Source organism: Mustela putorius, unplaced genomic scaffold (assembly GCF_011764305.1).
Source record: "Mustela putorius furo isolate JIRA1106 unplaced genomic scaffold, ASM1176430v1.1 tig00000450_pilon_pilon_pilon, whole genome shotgun sequence".
In the NCBI taxonomy this organism is placed as follows: Eukaryota; Metazoa; Chordata; class Mammalia; order Carnivora; family Mustelidae; genus Mustela; species Mustela putorius.
Genome location: NW_025421385.1, coordinates 26,679 through 46,429, shown reverse-complemented (window position 1 = coordinate 46,429; position 19,751 = coordinate 26,679). Strand labels below are relative to the sequence as shown.

The window sequence follows — 19,751 nt, the reverse complement described above, 5'->3', positions numbered from 1 at the left end:
GAAAGTTTTTGAGGTAAAATACCCAAGTTCTTATGTGTCCAATTCAAATTCAGGACTACGGAAGTTTCATTTAATCATGTTTTTTACACTGAGAATCCTTAACTTTTTAAAGACCATGGAGTGGAGAGTTCGGGAATCCCACGGTCGCTTACTTCACCTTACATTATACACGCAGTCGCCTCAGATCACACGACCACCAAGGTGACGATCAGAAGCACTTACACACTTAGTTGCGGTGATCTCTGAATTGTCAAGGGATGGCGAGGCCAGCATTCAGTATCTGACCTGAAAGGACAGGTCAGTGTGTTGCTCTCTTGGTAGGGGTGAGCAGTTGAGTCAGGCAGCGTCTGAGCCAAACAGAAGTTTTGGGGGACAGTGGACTCTGGATCAGCGATAGTGAATGACATCCTTCACAGGAACTTACTGGGTGAGATGTGATCGTTTGAGTGTTTTTCAATGCATCCTGACATTTCTAGAACTGAATTGCTCAGTGTTTTTGTGTAAATTTTTGGTTTTAGGTTATTTCTATTTTGTGTTATTTTGCGTGTGATGGCCATCTTTTAACATGGATGCTAGCTGGCACTGGGACTTTCCTTCTGTTGATTTGGACTAGTCTGTAAGCAGAAAGACCCTGTGAACCCTCACCCTAATTGCCAGAACTTGGTAGGGGTACACACCTCAAGAACAGCTTGGCTGGTTGTTGCCAACATGCCTGCGAGAATGTCCTCTGTCCTCTAGTGAGGTCTCCAGACAGCCCTAATGGATTTTGTTCAAGTCGTTAGCAGTCAGGGCACTATTCTGCTTTGGGAGACTTATGATAGTTTGCAGTGTGAAGACCCCCCACCACTAGCCCAGTTTTCCAGAAGCCACCGAGCTTCCCACCAAGTGTTGATTCTTGTCACCAGTTGATGACAACTTGTGATGTGTCCCTCCACTGGCCACCGGCTCTATCACTGTATGTGGGATTCTCAGACTTTGCTCTCCCAGCTTGAAAACTGTGACGCCTCCCTCTTTAAAGCCCAGTAACAAATCCCGTCGTAGGGCGATACTTTGGTTTCTCATGTGGCGCTATTTCACACACGTTTATGAACTGTATGTATATAGGTACACATATGATGGGGGCTAATCCACCAGTTCTCCTACAAAAGTATAGGGACATTAACAAAATGATGCACTTATGGCTAGATTAGCTATTGGTTTTCCAGTGCTGATCGGCAGCAGTGTCCCCTCAGGTTTGCTTTCATGCTGGGCAGGCATCACTGGTGCTGAAAGAACTGGACGGTCACAGCATAATCGTGAAACGCTAGGGCTGGAAGGAGCCTTAGCACAGTCAACAGATTTAGCTGACCTCCAGGCCAGATTTCCCTAGGGAAATTCCAATGGCCAGTTCCTGATTCCCCGTGTGTACACTGGCATGGGGGCGGAGGGAGGGGAGAAAGGCAGTCCTTCTGGCCTTGCATCTCCTGTCTGGCCCGTGCTGCCGGCTGATGAAGGTCAGTTTTAAAGGAGGGCTTCTCTTCTAGTGTCAGGTGCACCACACTCACTAGCCTGTGGGGTTTGTATTTTTCCAGTGTCCTGGGCTTCCACATATGCTAGAGCTGGAGACACCGACCTGATTACCTGTCATGTGTCCTCAGGTTTTACCCACATAGTTTTCTTGGTTTTAACATTGCAAATTTTAGTGGGGAAAATGCTCTGCATGATGATTATCTTAATTAGGCAATTAACCCATTTTTATTGTAGAAACACACATAGGCGATTACTTCACTTATTCCCCCCATCCTTGGTCGACTTGCTCACGCTAAGTATGGATCTTTCCAGATTTCTGGAGACATACACATGCATAAATACTTTCCTAAAAATACAAACATACTCTGAGTATCTTGGTGTCCGTTGAAACCTTTACCTTGTGCGTATAGGTGTGTATCCTTAAGACTGTATTACCTTCTTCTGTAGGGAGTCACCAGAACTTAATTACCTGTCACCAGACATTTTTGTTGCACGAATATTTACATACCGTAAACTCATCTAAAGCAACATCTTTGTACCTTTGTCTCTGCTGCAATTATTTCTTAGGATAAATGGACTTGCAAGGTTTAAGAGACTATGAGCATTTTTAAGGCTTTACATTCTCTTTAGGGTGTATTTGTTATATCTTGCTTCCAAACAAATTCCTCTGTGTAGCCAGTCCCCAGTCTACAGTTTTCAGCACAGGTGAAGACAGCCAGGACACCCCAGTCGATACTCCTGCCCAGTCTGTCGGCCTTCAGGTGGTTGAGGAGCTGGGGCATGACCTGAGAAGAAGATGACACGATTAGAGCCCTGCGCTGAGGCAAGGAACTCTGCTTTCAACAGACCTTCCTCGACAGACTGCGGGGCCCCTGGTCTTTCTGCTTGCTGGCTTTGACACTGAGAACCAATTACTATTGGATACAGTCTTCACAATTCCTTTTTTTCCTCAAGCAACAAGTATTACCTACCCCTCTGTAAGGTTAGCAGATCCACAGGACAACAGCATTTCTACCTAACCCAAATGGATTGTGACCCTAACAATTCCTTTTGAAAAACCATTTGTCTTAATGACTATATCCACCTGTTTTCCTAACAAATCCACAAATTAAGACCAAACTTTACTAAGGCCTCTCAAACGCTCCTGTCACCAAGTACAAAGACCTTAACTGCCATACCGAGAAAAGGAGGAATATTTACAATTACAAGGGAACAAAAGGCAGACACTAAAAATCATGATGTAACCACACTGGGAGTCCAGAGGGAAGAAGGAGCTACGTGCCGGTCAGCAGATGATGTCCAGAGACGAGCAGACTGACAAGTCATCAGAAAAAGCATTTAATTTAGAGCAGTACTGGACGAAATGGTAAGACCATTCGCTCCAGGGAATAAGCCTGTGGGTGGGACGCACTTTCCGTGGTAACGGCAGGACCCGTGTGCATGTCTTACTTCAGTGAAGTTTTGCGGCATTTAATAACATCACTTACGGTGATTATATATTAAAGTAGTCATTTAAGGTCATACCTGGAATTCAAATATTCTCTTGGCACCACAGGGGCAATTTGGAATATCCTTTTCTTGAGGGATATTTTCACCAGAGATCCAGACGGGTGCAATCCCTCTGCCGTATCTGAGAACCTGCAATCAGCCAGCATCGTGAGCAGATCTCCACCATCTCCTGAGCTGCCAGCACGACTGGTGATAACCTGGGGGACTGTGATGAACACTCACCCGAAACAATTTTACTGTTCCCCCACCTGAGACCTGGCACCACTAATGCTTTTTCAGTGTTATCAAATCAGGATTTTAGCTTATCTGACTCAGGATACCAAAATCCTATTTCGTAGATGATAATACGGTTAGAATCTGAATCCTAGGAATGTTCTGTGAGGGTCCCACCATAATTCTGTTTCTCCATTACCAGCTTCTGAATCCAAAATGTAGTCCAGAGTTTGCTTATTTTCACAGTAAATGGAACCTCAGTTAAAAATTTTAAAAGGGACCAGGGGTGTCTGGGTGGCTCAGTTGGTTATGCACCTGAATCCTGGTTTCAGCTCACGTCATGGTCTCAGGGCTGTGGGACGGAGCCTCCAGGCTCAGCAGTGTCTGCTCGTCCCTCTCCCCCTCCCCTTGTGTGCGCTCTTTCAGCACGCTCTCGCGAATGATCAACAAAATGCTCAGATGAAAAATTCTCCTTGCTCTGCCCCCCGCCCCTGCTTGTACTGCTCTCAAAATATATACATCTATATTTTTAAAGAAATTTAAAGGGACAAATGTTAAATAATACACAGTTGCTTAGATAAATATTAGAGATAAATTGCATTGTAACTGAGTGTCTTTCCTAGGTTTTTTTTTTTAAAAGCATGTGCATTATCGGGGCACCTGGGTGGCTCACTGGGTTAAGCCTCTGCCTGGAGGTCAGGTCATGATCTCAGGGTCCTAGAATGGAGCCCTGCTTCCCCGCTCCCTGCCTGCCCCTACCTACTTGTGATCTCTGCCTGTCAAATTAAAAAAAAAAAAAAGTCTTAAAACAAACAAAAAGGCATATGCATTACTAAAAACTACCTTTGCAGTGTTTAGGACCTAGGTCTGTTCTCATGATGTTCTTCCCCTGGGTATTTATTTAATTCAGTGACTGCTTTTCAGGCATTTAGCTGAACTTTCTTCAGTGATTTAGGTTTAGGACGAGAGTCTTTAAGGGGAATGATATTAATGGAAGAACAGAGATGAAGGGAGACATTTGCGGAGCACTTTACTACGTGCCTCCAATTCCCCCTTCATCCTCACAACTAGCCTCTAATTTTTTCACACCGTAGATGCAGTTACATCAGAGCTCTTCCTGTAACTCTAGAATGGAGGATTCTTCCCAAACCCCAAAGCCATTTTCCTTCTCACAAAACCAGTGTCTGTGTTTACGTATCATGTTGGTTTTACAAGCAAAAGGTTCCTGTTGGATAAATGGGCAAAAACATCTGTTCCTTTCTTGCTGCCACTGGCGCAAACTGCACATCTTACTCATCTGTGTCCAATGCCGCCTTTAAAATACGGACCCCACATGATAAAGAGCATAACCTCTAGTTTTTCAGTAATTACTGACCGGATCAGCAGACCATCTGGGTGAAGAATTCCCACTCTAAGAGACTACCTTTATCGTAGCTACTTGTCGGGGACTGTACCCTGAAAACACCACCTGAGAAGAACACAAAGAAGAGTTTACCTGTTCTGGCTCAAGGGCTATTTTAGTTTTAAACTTCTGGAAAATTTTATCTTCCTTGGATTCGTGTTTTGCCATGGAATCCAATTCATCCTCAAGTGCTTCACCTGAAAAATACCGGCACAACTGTTAGGGCAACAGAATTAGTGCCCATGACCTGGTACTTCCCACATGCTGAGGACAGGAAATTCCAAACAACCAAATTAGTGTTAAATGAGATCGCAAAAGCCCCATGTTCCCCACAGGCTCTTTCCTATTTTAATACCTTTTGTTTTCACTACTGCCCTTAAGCTGCCTGGCCCGTCCCTGTGTCTTCATGTCTCAGTCATGTCTTCTCCCAGCGGGTCTGCTCACTCTGTGTTCTCTCTGCCCACGCCTCTCCTGGGATCCCAGCTCTCTGAACCACTGTTGTCCTCAACAGGATTTAGTCTGTGTTCCATGTACCAAAGTCTGTTTTTGTTATCACCAAAATAGGAACTATAAACCAATAAGGAGATACTCTAAAGACTTCAGACTCTAAAACCCAATTTTGTGGTAGTTAAGAGCTCAAATTCTGGAGTCAACAACATGGGAGCTCAAACTGCAGTTCTGAATCTTTAGCAACTTTGGTTACATGACCATGTCACCCAGAAAACCTCAAACTTCTCACTGCAAAAGGAGGTACAGTTTCTAACTCACTGTACTGCTCTCAGGATTTTTAATGAGATCGTGCACAAAAAGCCCTTGATGCCGAGTAAGACCTGGACAAATGCCGGCTACTAACCCTTCTCTTAGGTTTAGTCAACCTAGATACTACATTAAGCATACCGTCAGCACCTCTCGGTAACCTGGAAAATTAGGTAGACGAGAGAAACATTTAAAGGGCACCTGCTCCCCAAACACTACGCCAAGTGTCTCCCATGTTTGACCTTGATCTGAGAAATAGATCTAGGATCCAGAGGAGCTTACCAAGTTGGCAGCATCTTGTGGAGGAGCCCTACCCAAATGACCACCTGGATACTTACCCTGACATGTCTTCACCAGAACCAGAGTCTACCTGACACATATGCCAAGGAGGAGGGACAGGAAGGATACAGTCAAGTGATCGTGTTTGAGAATCACAGGCTACAGGACTCCAAAGTGAGTTCACTTCCTGTCAGTACCGACCTCTCTTTCCGACGTACTGAGCCTTTTCTTTCCAGCCTTTTACTCAATCACTTAGTGAATCCAGTTCTCAAACTGGTTCCTTACCCATGCTCCCCAAGATTTCTGATTCATGTTCTTTTTCAACAACTTCAGGGGTAATCTCATCTTCTGTTTCTATTACAATTTCAAATTCTGGGAAAAGGAAGTTGTGGTCTGGAATTGTTCTGTCCAAATAATCTGAAACAAGAAAACGTAACTGGCATCATTACTAATCATACAGTTTTAAAGAGGATCCGGTCGTCCCCCGTTCCTAAAGTATATACTGCGTGCAGCAGCAGTTTTCCCTAATACATCAACCCTGGCGGCCCCTGCAATTTAGGTCGTAAATTAAACGCCTGTATTAAAGCAAGTCTGGGACATAACTGAGCAGGCAAGACCTCAGGGCTCCTCTCTCAGAGGTGTTCAGGGTATCCCTTACTAGGACTCCGAGAAGCAGAATGCCTTCTGTATTCTAAACTTTTAATCTCAAAACAAAAACCTTGGGTTGACCGAGGCCACGAAACGGAGCTAGGACTTCCGATGAGCCGCTCACCGGACGATGTGCAAGCCTGCTTGTGGCCGGATCTCCAGTCCAGAGTCTGGTGCTCCCTGCTGCAGTAATGGGCCTTGTGGCATCTGGAGCACGTTTTGGGGCCTAAACAGCCACAAACCCTGCAGAGATGAGCCCCGGACGGGAGCTGGAGGCGCACGCGGTCTCCCGTCTCTGCAGGAGGGTCCTCGGAAGGCGGCTCGTACGAGTAAAAGTCGTTTTTCCTGGGTAGCTGATTCCTAAAAACTGCGAGAGGAGGAGGAGGAATGTCCGTGTCACCGACAGGACAATCCCGCCGGTCGGAGCCTCCGGCCCGGGGCTGAACAGACACGAATTCCTTCAACAGACAAACAGGAGCTTTTGACTTCAGGGATCGGATCTTCTGTCGGGGCAGCAGTCGCGCGGGGCTCCGTCGGGCTCCGGGGTCGGGCTCCGGGGTCCGACTCCGGGGTCCGTCACGCGACCGCAGAAGGGCGGGGGCGCCGTGCGGGCCCGGCTGTGCGGACGACGGTCCCTGCTGTCGGGGGAAGCGCGCCGCCTGCCTCGGCCCGCACCGACGCGCCCAGGGGAGGCGGCGGGGGCACCCGGGACCCCGACCCCCCCCGCCCCCGCCCCGCCCCGTCCCCGGCCGCCGCGCGGGACCCCGACACCCCCCGCCCCCACCGCCGCCCCGGCCGCCGCCGCCGCTCACCGCGCAGGCCCGCGCAGCACGGCGGCGCCCGGCAGCAGAAGAGGAAGAGGCCGCGGTGGAAGGCGTCGGCGCGGCCGGGCAGCGGCGCGTACAGCTGCAGCAGGAAGACCAGCGGGCGGCCGCACAGCGCGCAGGCCAGCTCCTCGGGCCCCGGCAGCCCGGCCGCCCCCAGCCACGCCGGCCGCCCGCCCACCTTGCTTGGGAACTGCTCGCTGCGCAGCCGCCACGCCGGCGCCGCCTCCACGAAGCCCAGTTCAGCCGCGCGGGCGGCCGCATACGGCGAGCGGGGCCGGCGTGCGGGGCCGGCGTGCGCGGGGACGCCCTCCGCGGCCGGAAGGCGGAAGTCCGCGCAGAACCGGATATCCGGAGCGGGCGGGGCGGGACTAAGGAACTGTTTCCGGCCCCGTGACCTGGGGGCGGGGCGAGGAGTTGAATGACCCGGGAAGAGGCGCGTGCGAGTTCACCGAGGAGTTCGACGGCGTCTTGAGTGTCGCGTGTGCCCCTTCCCCGCCTTTTGGACGTGGGACCCTTTGCCACGTCGGACACGGGTTTTTATGTTTTTAAGTAAAAACGGACGATAAGATTCCAGTTCCAAATGCAGCAAGTCTGGCGCTTGGCCGCCTGCCGCGGAGCCGGTCCCTGCTCCTCCGAGGGCAGCCCCCGGTGACGCGCCGGTGACGCGCGGGGGGGTCGGGCCAGCCGGGCCGCGAGCGAGCGGAGCCTCGGCCCCCCCGTTTCTGTTTCCAGGAGTTACTTTGTAGCGAGCCGCGTCTCCGCGTCCGCTCCTCCGAGCGCGCGTGTCTGATTGTCCCCGCACTGCAGCGTGCGCACGCGGTGACGCTCTCGGGCCGCGCCTGGGCCGGGCGTGCGGGTCCCTCGTGGTCTGGGGCCGCGAGATCCAGTCGTGCCGCTGAAGGAGAGACAACACGAGAATGTTTGCCCCGGAGCGGGGGTCCCGGCCGCCTGGACCGTGAGCCGAGGCCGCGGGCGCCTGAGAATGTCTGCGGTCAGCAACTAGGTTCTTCTGAGTAGGGTGTTTGTAGACGCGAACTGCTTCCGAGGGAGCAAAGCCAGGTCCCTCTGTCTGTCGCGGTCCGGGAACCGCCGCGTTGAGGAATGTTCTGCTTCACTCCAGGGAGGACTGCCTGCCCCGACCCAGTGTGACCCAACGAGCGTGTCCTTCCAGCAGTGCCGCCCCAGATGGCTTAGAGTCCAGTGACGTTTCACACCTCCCGCCTGGGACATACGCTCCTTTCTCCGATGCGCACGATTCAGTCATGGGAAGACGAGGTCATGCCAGAGGCGCTCCTCCAAAACAACCCCACTGGGGGGGTCTGTTTCAGTTCCTCCTGGACATCCCTCTGCTTCTTCTCTTTAATTCCTGAACATTTGTTACTTGGAATCCGTGTGTCACGAATTGCAGCACATGTTTAGTGGCAAATGTTCAGGTCTGTCTGCCCTTTTCCCCAATGGACTGTCCGATCAGCTGTGGCCTGTGGCTCAGCTTTAGTTTCTGTCTTCATTACAACGGATCTGAAAGCATCAGCTTTCATTTCAGAAATCGATACCATCTCCACTCCTCTCCCAAAGTCTCCAAGTGGATGTTCTCCAATGTGACCTTTCTGGCTGAAGAAGCCCAGAGCCTGCCCCTTGAAGAAGGTGTACATGTTTGTTTGTTTTGTTTTAAGATTTTATTTATTTATTTGACAGAGAAATCACAAGTAGATGGAGAAACAGGCAGAGAGAGAGAGAGAGGGAAGCAGGCTCCCTGCCGAGCAGAGAGCCGGATGCAGGACTCGACCGCAGGACCCTGAGATCATGACCTGAGCCGAAGGCAGTGGCTTAACCCACTGAGCCACCCAGGCGCCCAAGAAGGTGTACATGTTTACAGCCCCCAGCTCTGGGGTCCTGCTTCCAGCCTCTGGCAGTGACCCTCCTCATGCCCTGTCCCCTGCCCCTATAGCTCCCTGGACCTGTTCTTGCAGACAGTGGAGAAACCCTCCACGGTGGGACACAGGGTCACCTACTACATCTTCACCAACCAGCTGGCTGCTGGGCCCATGTGCCCCTCTGGGAGAGGCAGATGTTGGTGGTCCTCATGGTAACCACAGGGTTACCTACTATGCCTTCATCCACCAGCCGGCTGCCAGGCCCATGTTCCTGTCCGGGAGGGCTGAAAGATAGTGGTCTTCATGGTGAGACACAGGGTCACCTGCTACATGTTCACTGACCAGCTGGCTGCTGGGCCCTTGTGTCCTCACCAGGAGGGCTGGAGGGTGGTGGTCCTCGAGGTCTGTAATGCCCCACACTGGCAGGATGTGTCCATGCGGCACATGGTGATGGTCAGCTGCTTCTGCGAGCAGCAATTCCTTCGTGAGGTGGACAAATTGGTGTGCAGGCGTAGACCTGAAGTTCTGTGATGACATGGGTGTGGAGATCCTGTCCCCCCTCTTTGGCACCCTGTACCCCAGTTCCTACAGGGAGCCTGCAAGGACTTCAGCTACGAGTGCCAGCCGTAGTCCCAGGCCCACATCCCCAGGGATCAGGGCAGCATTTACTACATGGGGGCCTTTTTTAGGGTATTGGTGGTGGAAGTTCACTGACTGACCTTGGCCCGTCACCCTGAGATGCGGGGTGACCTGGCCAGTGGGATGGAGGCCATGTGGTATGACAAGAGCCACCTGAGCAGGTACCTGCTGGATCACAAACTCCCTAAGATGCTATCCCCGGAACACCTGTGGGACCTGCAGTGGCTGGGCTGTCCCTGGAGGACCTGTGGGATCCACAGCTGCTGGGCTACCCACCACCCCCCCCTCCCCCATCATGAAGAAGCTGAGAGACATGGCCGTGCCCAAGAATCACCAGGACACCAGGAACACATGAGGGGCTGCCCCCGGTTTCCATCCGGGGATGCTGCCAGTGGAGCTATTAGAGCAGGTTCCTTCTTCTGTCCCTTGAGGGAGACTGTGAGGCCCAGATGTCCAGGGCCCCCAGCCACACCTGCATATGGGAGGCCTTCCTGGGGACACAAGTTCCTCTCTTTGTGGTCACTACATTTTGATAACTTCTGGGTCATTGGCAACTGTGAACAGCTCCAGTTATATATCAGATGTTTTTCTGTGTCAGTGCTGAGCAATCATCTTTATAAATAACAGTCGAGAGAAAAGGTTTCCTCCCTGGTTCTAAACAGACACATCTTGGTGGGGCTGGGAGTGGCCCTGCAGCTGCCGTGGAGCCAGAATGGGCCCTGGCTGGGTCTTCCCTCCCAGTCCCATGGGGCTTCAGGGTCAAGGGTGTGCCCAGCCACCTGTCAGACCCGCAGAGGCCTTGGCTGTGGCCACTAGCTCAGCCTCCAGGAGAATGGAACCCTCTGGGTTATATGTGGTTCCTGCCTTGGTTTTAAATGGCTATTTTGTGCTGGTGTTTGTAAAATGTGGGCACTGGCTCCGTCTGGATGCAGGTCCTGTTGGGATTCCTCAGTGCCCACCGGTGGGTTTGCACTTGTGCCCCCATCTGCCTGCGCTGTGTCTTAGCAAACATTCACTGAGTGCCTGCTGTGAGCTCAGTCACCAACAAGGGACAGAGCGTGAGAGCGAGAACTAAGATACAGGATCCTTGCTCCAGGGCCCTACGATGGCCCTGACCTCCTGACTCACTTCTTTCCTATTGTGGCATATCAGACATATAACCGACTCTGTTAAGCACATTTCAGGATCAGTTCAGTGGCAGTAAGTACATTCGCTCTTCTGGACCTGCCACTGCCATCCACTGCCACAACTTTGTCCTCACCCCAAACTGAATTCGACTCACCCTCACCCTAACCCTGCATCTCCCCTCCCCAGCCCTGGCACCCACTAACTCCTTCCACCTCTATGAACCGGTGCTCTCCATCCCTCACAAATGGGGCCCTTCAGTATCGGTCCTTTGGGGACTGGCTTATTTCCTGTAGCATAATGGCTTCAAGGTCTGTCCCCATGAGCCTGGAGCTGACCCACTTTTCCCCCAAAGGCGTGGCTCAGCCCTTTCCTGTCTACGCCAAGCCTCCTCAGTCCCCTCTGTCCCCCTCATCTTCCTTCTCAGCCTGAAGATGATCCCAACCGATCTGCAGCTTTGAAGACCTGTTCAGTCCAGATGCCAGGAACATCCCCCGCGGGGCTCGGGCCTCACCTACCCCATCTGCCCATGTCAGGCGCCTGCACTCCCCACCAGCTGGCAACCTGCTCCTCCCACAGGTGTCCCCATCTCAGGAGAGGGAAACACCAAGTCCAGACCTTTAGAGTCCTCTGTGACTTCTTGATGGCCACCAACTCTCCCAGTAGTGAGGTGGCTGCCTTCAGATGCTCCTCAGTTACTCCTGCACCTCTGGTGTCTTCCTGGAACCCTGACCTGCACTTTCTGGGTGGGGTATTTGCTGGAATCCGCAGTGTGTCCTGGTGCCCTATGTTTTTGAAGGCACATTGTTGGGGCTGTCCGAGGACCCAAGACTGTGGGTCTGTGGCCTGGAAGGATCTAAGCAGAGCTGGTGGGCTGGGAGGGCTTCAGGCACAGAGGCATGTCTCAGAAAGCTTTCCATGGTCCCAGGCATCCTACCGTTTTTGCCTCAAAGCCCTGAGATCTTTAAAATGCCAGCAGTGTTACAGTGTGGGCCAGAAAATCACATGTCTCTGCACCCAACACCACCTAAACTATTGGCTCTTTCTTGTCACTTGAGCTGAATACAAAAGATTAGGAGTAGGAGCTTGAGGGCAGGTCCTGAGTCAGACTTTGTGTTTGGGGCACAAAGGCCATCCAGACAAGCTTGTGCCAAGCCTGAGGAGGGGGTCTGTGTGGAGACCCCAGATGTAGACACTGCTGTCTCCTGATGCCCCCTCAGCCCACCCCAGTGCACCTGCTGCTGGGAGAGCCCCTGCCCCCTCCTCTCTGCAGAGGGCTCTCTCCTGCTCCAATGGTGCCTCCTCGCCTGCCAGTCACTGCCAGCCTGCAGCATGGGAGGGTAGATACCCCGATGACCTGCAGCCCTGGGGACAGAGCCAGTGCGGGTGGGGTGTGGTCTTCCAGCTGGCTTGAGCGCCAGGCCCCCAAGGTGCTCACTCTCCTGGGGGCTCAGTGTACTACGTCCTCCCTTAGGCTCCTTAGGCCCAAGCTGTCCCCTGCTCAGGGACCATTCTTGGCCCAGGCTCCACACGCTGGGATTGGGAGCAGGTCATCTGGACCTTCTGGACTCGTGCTTCCATGCCCATGGTAAGGGCATAGGCTGGCTTCACAGATTCGTCAGAGGAGACCCAGTGCAGAAAGATGCAGGCCACTACATGGGAGATGCCACGTGACCCCAGAGGGAGCACACAGGACTTGCACAAAGCACCAGGCTCAAGGGACCCAGTGCAGGATCTGGGCACCAGGCCACAGGGCATGGGGAGTCCTGGTGGGGAGGCCCTGGCGGGGGTAGGGGTCCATAGAAGGGTCCCAGAAGAGGCAGGAGACAAGGAAGGCAATAGGACTGAGCTTCCCCGGAGGTCGATGGAAGAGTCAGAGGATCACAGAAACCTTTGGGTAAACTCAGAGGCCCTGGAGATGTTGGCTGAAATGTTGTTATTTGATCCGAAAAGATGTGTCACAAACACCCAATTAACATTGAATGAGTTACTCTTTGTTGCTTTTAGGAATCAATGTGTATGGGCCATTAGAACACACATTGCATGAAGTCTAGGATATATTTAATTTTCTTTTTATTATTATTATTATTTTAAATTTATTTTTTATTTATTTTCAGCAAAACAGTATTCATTGTTTTTTGTACCACATCCAGTGCTCCATGCAATCTGTGCCCTCTCTAATACCCACCACCTGGTTCCCCCAACTTCTCCCCCCCAACCACTTAAAACCCCTCAGATTGTTTTTCAGAGTCCACAGTCTCTCATGGTTCACCTCCCCTTCCAATTTCCCCCAACTCCCTTCTCCTCTCCATCTCCCCATGTCCTCTGTGTTATTCCTTATGCTCCACAAGTAAGTGAAACCATGTGATAACTGACTCTCTCTGCTTGACTTATTTCACTCAGCATAATCTCCTCCAGTCCCGCCATGTTGCTACAAAAGTTGGGCATTCGTTCTTTCTGATGGAGGCATCATACTCCATAGTGTATATGGACCACATCTTCCTTATCCATTCGTCTGTTGAAGGGCATCTTGGTTCTTTCCACAGTTTGGCAACCGTGGCCATTGCTGCTATGAACATTGGGGTACAGATGGCCCTTCTTTTCACGATATCTGTATCTTTGGGGTAAATACCCAGTAGTGCAATTGCAGGGTCATAGGGAAGCTCTATTTTTAATTTCTTGAGGAATCTCCACACTGTTCTCCAAAGAGGCTGCACCAACTTGCATTCCCACCAATAGTGGAAGAGGGTTCCCCTTTCTCCACATCCCCTCCAACACATGTTGTTTCCTGTCTTTCTAATTTTGGCCATTCTGACTGGTGTAAGGTGATATCTCAATGTGGTTTTAATTTGAATCTCCCTGATGGCTAGTGATGATGTGCATTTTTTCATGTGTCTGATAGCCATTTGTATGTCTTCATTGGAGAAGTGTCTGTTCATATCTTCTGCCCATTTTTTGATATATTATCTATTTTGTGTGTGTTGAGTTTGAGGAGTTCTTTATAGATCCTGGATATCAACCTTTTGTCTGTACTGTCATTTGCAAATATCTTCTCCCATTCCGTGGGTTGCCCAGATATGGACCCTCAACTCTATGGTCAAATAATTTTCGAAAAACAGGAAAAAAATATACAGTGGAAAAAGGACAGTCTCTTCAATAAATGGTGCTGGGAAAACTGGGCAACTATATGTAGAAGAATGAAACTCGACCATTCTCTTACACCATGCACAAAGATAAACTCAAAATGGATAAAAGACCTCAACGTGAGACAGGAATCCAGCAGAATCCTAGAGGAGAACATAGGCAGTAATCTCTTTGATATCAGCCACAGCAACTTCTTTCAAGATATGGCTCCAAAGGCAAAGGAAACAAAAGCCAAAATAAACTTCTGGAACTTCATCAAAATAAAAAGCTTCTGCACAGCAAAGGAAACAGTCAAGAAAACAAAGAGGCAACCCATGGAATGGGAGAAGACACTGCTTCGATGATCTGTTTGTTTCTGAGAGAGGCGTGTTAAGATCTCCTACTATTAGTGTATTCATATCAATATGACTCTTTATCTTGATTAACAGTTTCTTATTTAATTGGCTGCTCCCATATTGGGGAAATAGATATTTACAATTGTTAGATCATCTTGGTGGATAGTCCCTTTAAGAATGATGTAGTGTCCTCTGTATCTCTGACTACAGTCTTTAGTTTAAAATCTAATTTATCTGATATGAGAATCACTACCCCGGCCTTCTTTTGAGGCCCATTGGCATGAAAGATGCTTCACCATCCCTTCACTTTCAGTCTGGGTGTATCTTTAGGTTCAAAATGGGTCTCTTGTAGACAACATATGGATGGGTCCTGTCATTTTATCCAATCTGCAACCCTGTGCCATTTTATGGGCGCATTTAGGCCATTCACATTGAGATTGATAATTGATAGATACGTTTTTATTGACATCGTGTTGCCTTTGAAGTCTTTCTTTCTGTAGACTGTCTCTATATTTCTGTTCAATGCTATTCTTGGGATTTTTCCTCTTTATAGAACCCCCCTTAATATTTCCTGCAGTGTTGCCTTGGTGGTTGCATAGTCTTTTAAGCCTTGACGGTCTTGGAAACTCTTTATCTCTCCATCCATTTTGAATGTCAGTCTTGCTGGATAAAGTATTCTTGGCTGCATGTTCTTCTCATTTAGTGCCCTGAATATATCTTGCCAGCCTCTTCTGGCTTGCCAGGTCTCTGTGGACAGGTCTGATGTTATTCTGATGGGCTTTCCTCTCTAAGTAAGGAGCCTCTTTGTCCTACCGGCTTTCAAGAGATTATACCTACAATTATAATTGCTCAATTTGACTATCAGGTGTCGTGATGTTTTTTTGGAATCTATATTCTTAGGTGGAGACAGTTTGGCCTCTAGTACATGAACGCTGGTTCCATTTGTGAGATTGGGAAAATTTTCATGAAGAACTTGTTCCACTATATCTTCTAGACTTCTTTCTTTCTCCTCCCCTTCAGGAATTCCAATAATTCTGACGTTGGAACGTTCCATGGTATCATTTATTTCCCTGATTCTGTTTTCGTGGTTTCTAAGCTGTTTGCTCCAGGCTTCCTCCTGATCCTTTCTCTCTGTTTGTCTTCTAGATCACTAATTTTATCTTCTGTCTCAGCAATCCTAGCTTTGAGAGAATTTAGATTAGATTGGAACTCATTGAGAGCATTGTGAACCTCAGCCCTGGTAGCTTTTAGCTCTGCCCTAACATTGTGAAAATCTTCTCTGGTCGCCTTCAGCTCAGCCCTAATCCATTCCATTTGGTCATCCATGGCTTTCTCCAACCTAGCTATTGCCTGGATAATTGTTAGCCTGAATTCTCTTTCTGACCTATTGTCTATGTTGATAGCCATTAGCTCTGTTGCAGAAGTTCCATCCTCTGTATTTTTCTTCTGTTGGGCATTCCTCCTCCTAGTCATTGTGGTGAGAGATGACTGAACAGATGTAGCTGGATGTATCAGAATGTATTTAATTTTCATTATTTTTCAGGACTAGATTTTTCCTGAGGAAATGCTAACCATGTGTCTTTCTATTCTTTTCTTTGTGAAATGGGCCTCTGTTTTCAGGAGCAGATTCCTGGTGCTCATCACCACTGTGAGCCCTGAGGAAGACCCCCCGTCACTTCCCATAATGGATGTGACCAAATGGGTGATGAAACACTGATGAAGCCCCAGTGTTCAGTATAGAGCAGGGACCCCAAATCCTCCCCTGAATGAGGGAGGGCATGAGGGAGGATGGGGGGGGAGGGAAGAGAACAGAGGAAAGGGGGGATAGGGGGAGGGATGATGGCACGTTGGGAGGATGAGAGTGAGGGAGGGAGGAGGCCGAGAGGGAGTCAGGAAGGAAGGAAGATGGAGTCAGGGAGGGCAGGGAGGGTAGAAGGGGAGGACGGGGGGATGATGATGGAATAAATAAATGAGTAGGGAGGGAGGGAGAGAAACCCCAAGAGTCGGTCCATACTTCAGGAGCCAGTATTTTGGGTGAGTTCTGAAGAAATCACAGCCAAGCCCTGCATGGTGGCTCGGGGCTGGTCCATCTGTCCTCCCAGTGCTGACCTTCCTTGTCCTTGGCCCTCTGTCATCCTTGATCCTCTCTATGTCCTCCTTAAACTATTACGAATGTCCCCAGGAGTAGGGTGGCAGGAGTGGGGTTCAGGAGGGCCTGCCGCCATCCTGTGCCCCAGACAACACTGAGAAAGGAGCCCCAGGACATTGTGTCAGGAGGACCGGGATGAGGATCCCCTCCATCTCCTTGGGCACGAACACTGTTCCATTCCCTGCTGTCTCACCACGGCTGTGCCCAATACTACTGAAAACACATCCGTGGCCCACCGAGCCAGAGTTTCTGGGGGTGAGTCCCAGGCTGAGCCCTGCTAGGTGACAGGTGCACCTGTGGCCTGGGATGGGTGCCGCTCACGGTTGTCTCAGACAGGGGTGCCTGTCTGCATCTCTCCAGGGGCCCTGCATGGGACCTCTGCTTCCTCACGTTCTCCCCAGGGCTGCTGGTCCCCAGACCAGACACCTGCCAGTCTGAGGGTGACCAGCACTGCCTCCCCAGGGTTTCCTTTGCCTGAGTCCTTCCCCGGGAGCTCCTGCATCTCCTGACACATACTCCCTGTGTGCCTCTCCTCCCCCTTGAACTTGCACGTGTCTAGTCTCTGTCCCTGTGGGACGCAGTGACTTGGAGCATGGATTGGAGCAGACCCATGGGAGACCTTTCTCTGGCCTAGAGTTGTGAGCGATGCTTTTGCGCTCCGCGGTGTGTCTTCCAGCTTTCTGCATTTCCCTGGTTTCTGTGTGGGCCACAGGAGGAAACAGCCGTGTCCTGTCTGGGGACCGACTGTGGTGTCCCAGCAGGAACAGGGGCCTTGGCCCCAAGATTGTGCCCAGAATTCCTAAAGGGGACCCTAGGATGACATCTCCTCTGTAATCCATTGGGCATCTCAACAACCAAGAAGGGAAATTCTATGTCAAACAGAGAGAAAAAACAAAAACCAAACATAACCAAACCAAACCAAACCCTAAACAAGGGCCCTTTGAAAATAGGTGCAGACACAAAGGCACCTATTGAGAGATTCCACTTCCAGAAACCTCCAGAACACGTGCAGGAACAGCTTAGGGCTTGCGAGGGGCAAGGCTGGGGTAACAATGGGCAGGAGGGCTTGGGCTCAGGGTCTCGTTTGGGGAAGGAGGTATCCTGCAACGATGTTCTGTGGTGTGGTGGCACAGCGTTGGGAATGCACTTCATGCTCATGACGTGTTCAAGGGAAAACAAGAACTTTTATTTAAAATAAATAATACAAGGCATAGAGGAGATGGACGGCGGCGAGAACGGTGACTCCATACAGGAGAGGAAGGACACAAGGGGAGGGGATGAGAGATTCTGGGGGGATGTCGGGGCCAGGGGATGGAAGCGAAGGCATTTTTCTGGGGAGATCTCCCCGCAGAGTCGTGGCCTCTGGATGCAGGTCTGGGAGTCGCGCAGGAGAAGTTGTTGGGGCAGGGTTTGGGCTAGGGGTGGGGACAGGGTCAGCAGTAGTGGCCAGTGCAGGATCCAGAGGAGGAGCTGGGTCAGAGGCAGGAACAGGAGCCCAGGCAAGGGCAGGGAAAGGAGCAGGAGCAAATGAGAGGGACTGGGTCTGGGGTGGGAACAGGGGCCTAGGCAGGGCCAGGGGAAGGGGCAGTGGTCCTGGCAGGGCCAGGGGAAGGGATGGTGGCAGTTGAAGGGGAAGACGCAAGGACAAGGCCTGTGTCTGGGGCAGGAACAGGGGCACAGGCAGGGAAAGTGGAGGCCTTCCTGGCAGGGGCAGGGTCAGGGTCAGGGTCAGGGACAGCATCAGGGGCAGGGTCAGGGTCGGGGGCAGGGGTAAGAACAGGGTTCGGACTTGGGTCAGGGGCAGGTGTAGTGGCAGGTGCAGGGGCAGGACCTGGGTCTGGGGCAGGTGCCGGGGCCGGTGCCGTGGCAGTGGCCCTGGCAAGGAAAGGACAAGGGATAGGGGCTGGGGAAGGGGAAGGGGCAGGGGCAGGAGCTGGGGCAAGGGCAGGGCTGATGGCCGGTGCGAGGTCAAGGGCAGGAGATGGGTCTGGGGCAGGAACAGGGGCCCAGGGAGGGGTCGGGGAAGGGGAGGGACCAAGGGAGGATCTGGGTCAAGGCCCAGAACAGGGGCACAGGCAGGAGCAGGGGAAGTGGGAGTCACTCTGGCAGGGGCAGGTGAAGGGGGAGCGGCAGGAGCAGGGGTGGGGGCAGGAGCAGGAACCAGCTCTCCCTGGACAGCATCAGCATCTCTGTGGGCAGGGCCCGGGCACCTGTGGGCTCCCGGTCTCCCGCCGAAGTGACTCCAGACACCATGTGCCCCTCCGGAGTTGCTGAAGTTGGGAGCTGGTCTAGCTCCTCCACTGGAGAAGCTGGGAGAGGAGAGAAGGTCACCCGTGGGCCTGCCTCTCCCTGTGGCTTTGCAGAGACAGAGCCCAGCCCGGGGCCTCCCGGAGAAGCCGCAGCCACGAAGGAACCCTCCCCGGGACGTCTCCCCGACTGCAGTCCAGCCCCTGGGTGCTCCGAGCCAAGTCGAGGCTCCTGGCCCCACACCAGCCTGTGGGGGCTTCTCCCTGTGGGGCCCAGCACCGACCCCTCCCCGCACAACCACAGGCACCCCACGCCAGCCTTCTCACCCTCGGACTTGGCCTTCGAGGGCTCTGTGTCCAGGACCGCAATCCAGTGGAGTACCACGGCCAGTCGTCTGGGAGGTAGCGGGTGCCTTCCCAGGACCAGGGCCTCCGGGGTCGGGGAGGAATGCGTGTCTTCCTGCCTCCTTCCTAGTTCATCCGTGGCCTGCCAAGGCAGAGACAGGGAGTGTGCAAGAGGCGTCAGAGCCCTGCCTGGCCGTACCCACCGTGCTCCTGCCCAGTGCCCCTGCTTCTCCCAGATTCCACGCAGACCTGAGCGTGCCCAGCCCCGCACCTGGGTCAGTGACCCGTCCCTGCAGGGTCTCAGGATCAACCCTGGGCAGAAGGGTGCAGCCCCCACACTCCGTCCCAGCTAGCCAGCCTTAACCTGGGGTGTGAACATGACCTGCCCAACAGGCATCTGACCCTTCATCAGCCTGCTCCTGCTCGGGGCGTCTCCATCCCCGATGAGCTCTCTTTACACACACACACACACACACACACACACACACACACGGGGAGGAGCCCTAGGCCTACACGGGTCGGTCAGAAGGTGTGGGGCTGTCTGACTCTGAGCCTCCCGGCGTCACCTTTTGATTCTTTTTGCCAAAGGGCCAGAGTCGTCGGGGAAGCCTGACACGACCTGCCCAGTGAGGGGACGTGTTTGGCGGGCGAGCTCTCCTCTGCCTGCATCCTCTGGGCTTCGGTAGGCAGCAGCAGAACATGTCGCTTCCTTCAGGATCTGCCCAGAAATGAGCTGGGCAGGGGGGTTTTC

At 52.1% G+C, this 19,751-nt stretch overlaps 1 protein-coding gene and 1 pseudogene across 1 annotated transcript; one reads left to right on the top strand and one right to left on the bottom strand.

The window, feature by feature from the left end:
* Window positions 1-1,706: 1,706 nt before the first annotated feature.
* On the bottom strand, window positions 1,707-8,407 carry PDCD2 (programmed cell death 2). The gene is made up of 8 exons (XM_045080298.1): window positions 8,376-8,407; window positions 7,883-8,038; window positions 7,129-7,538; window positions 6,441-6,683; window positions 5,954-6,085; window positions 4,727-4,830; window positions 3,034-3,147; window positions 1,707-2,294 (listed from the first exon to the last, which is right to left on the bottom strand). Exons 1-8 carry the CDS (start codon window positions 8,405-8,407, stop codon window positions 2,136-2,138), a joined length of 1,350 nt encoding a protein of 449 aa, XP_044936233.1. The 3' UTR covers window positions 1,707-2,135.
* A 161-nt stretch (window positions 8,408-8,568) lies between these two features.
* On the top strand, window positions 8,569-10,270 carry LOC101677633 (annotated as a pseudogene).
* The last annotated feature ends 9,481 nt before the right edge of the window (window positions 10,271-19,751 follow it).

Coding starts and splice junctions, on each gene's coding strand:
- PDCD2 (XM_045080298.1), bottom strand. CDS start 8,407: ATGACTGAATCGTGCGCATCGGAGAAAGGAGC. Junction 3,148..4,726: donor TAGCCCTTGAGCCAGAACAG/GTAAACTCTTCT, acceptor GGCTGATTGCAG/GTTCTCAGATACGGCAGAGG. Junction 2,295..3,033: donor AGAGAATATTTGAATTCCAG/GTATGACCTTAA, acceptor TCTTCTTCTCAG/GTCATGCCCCAGCTCCTCAA.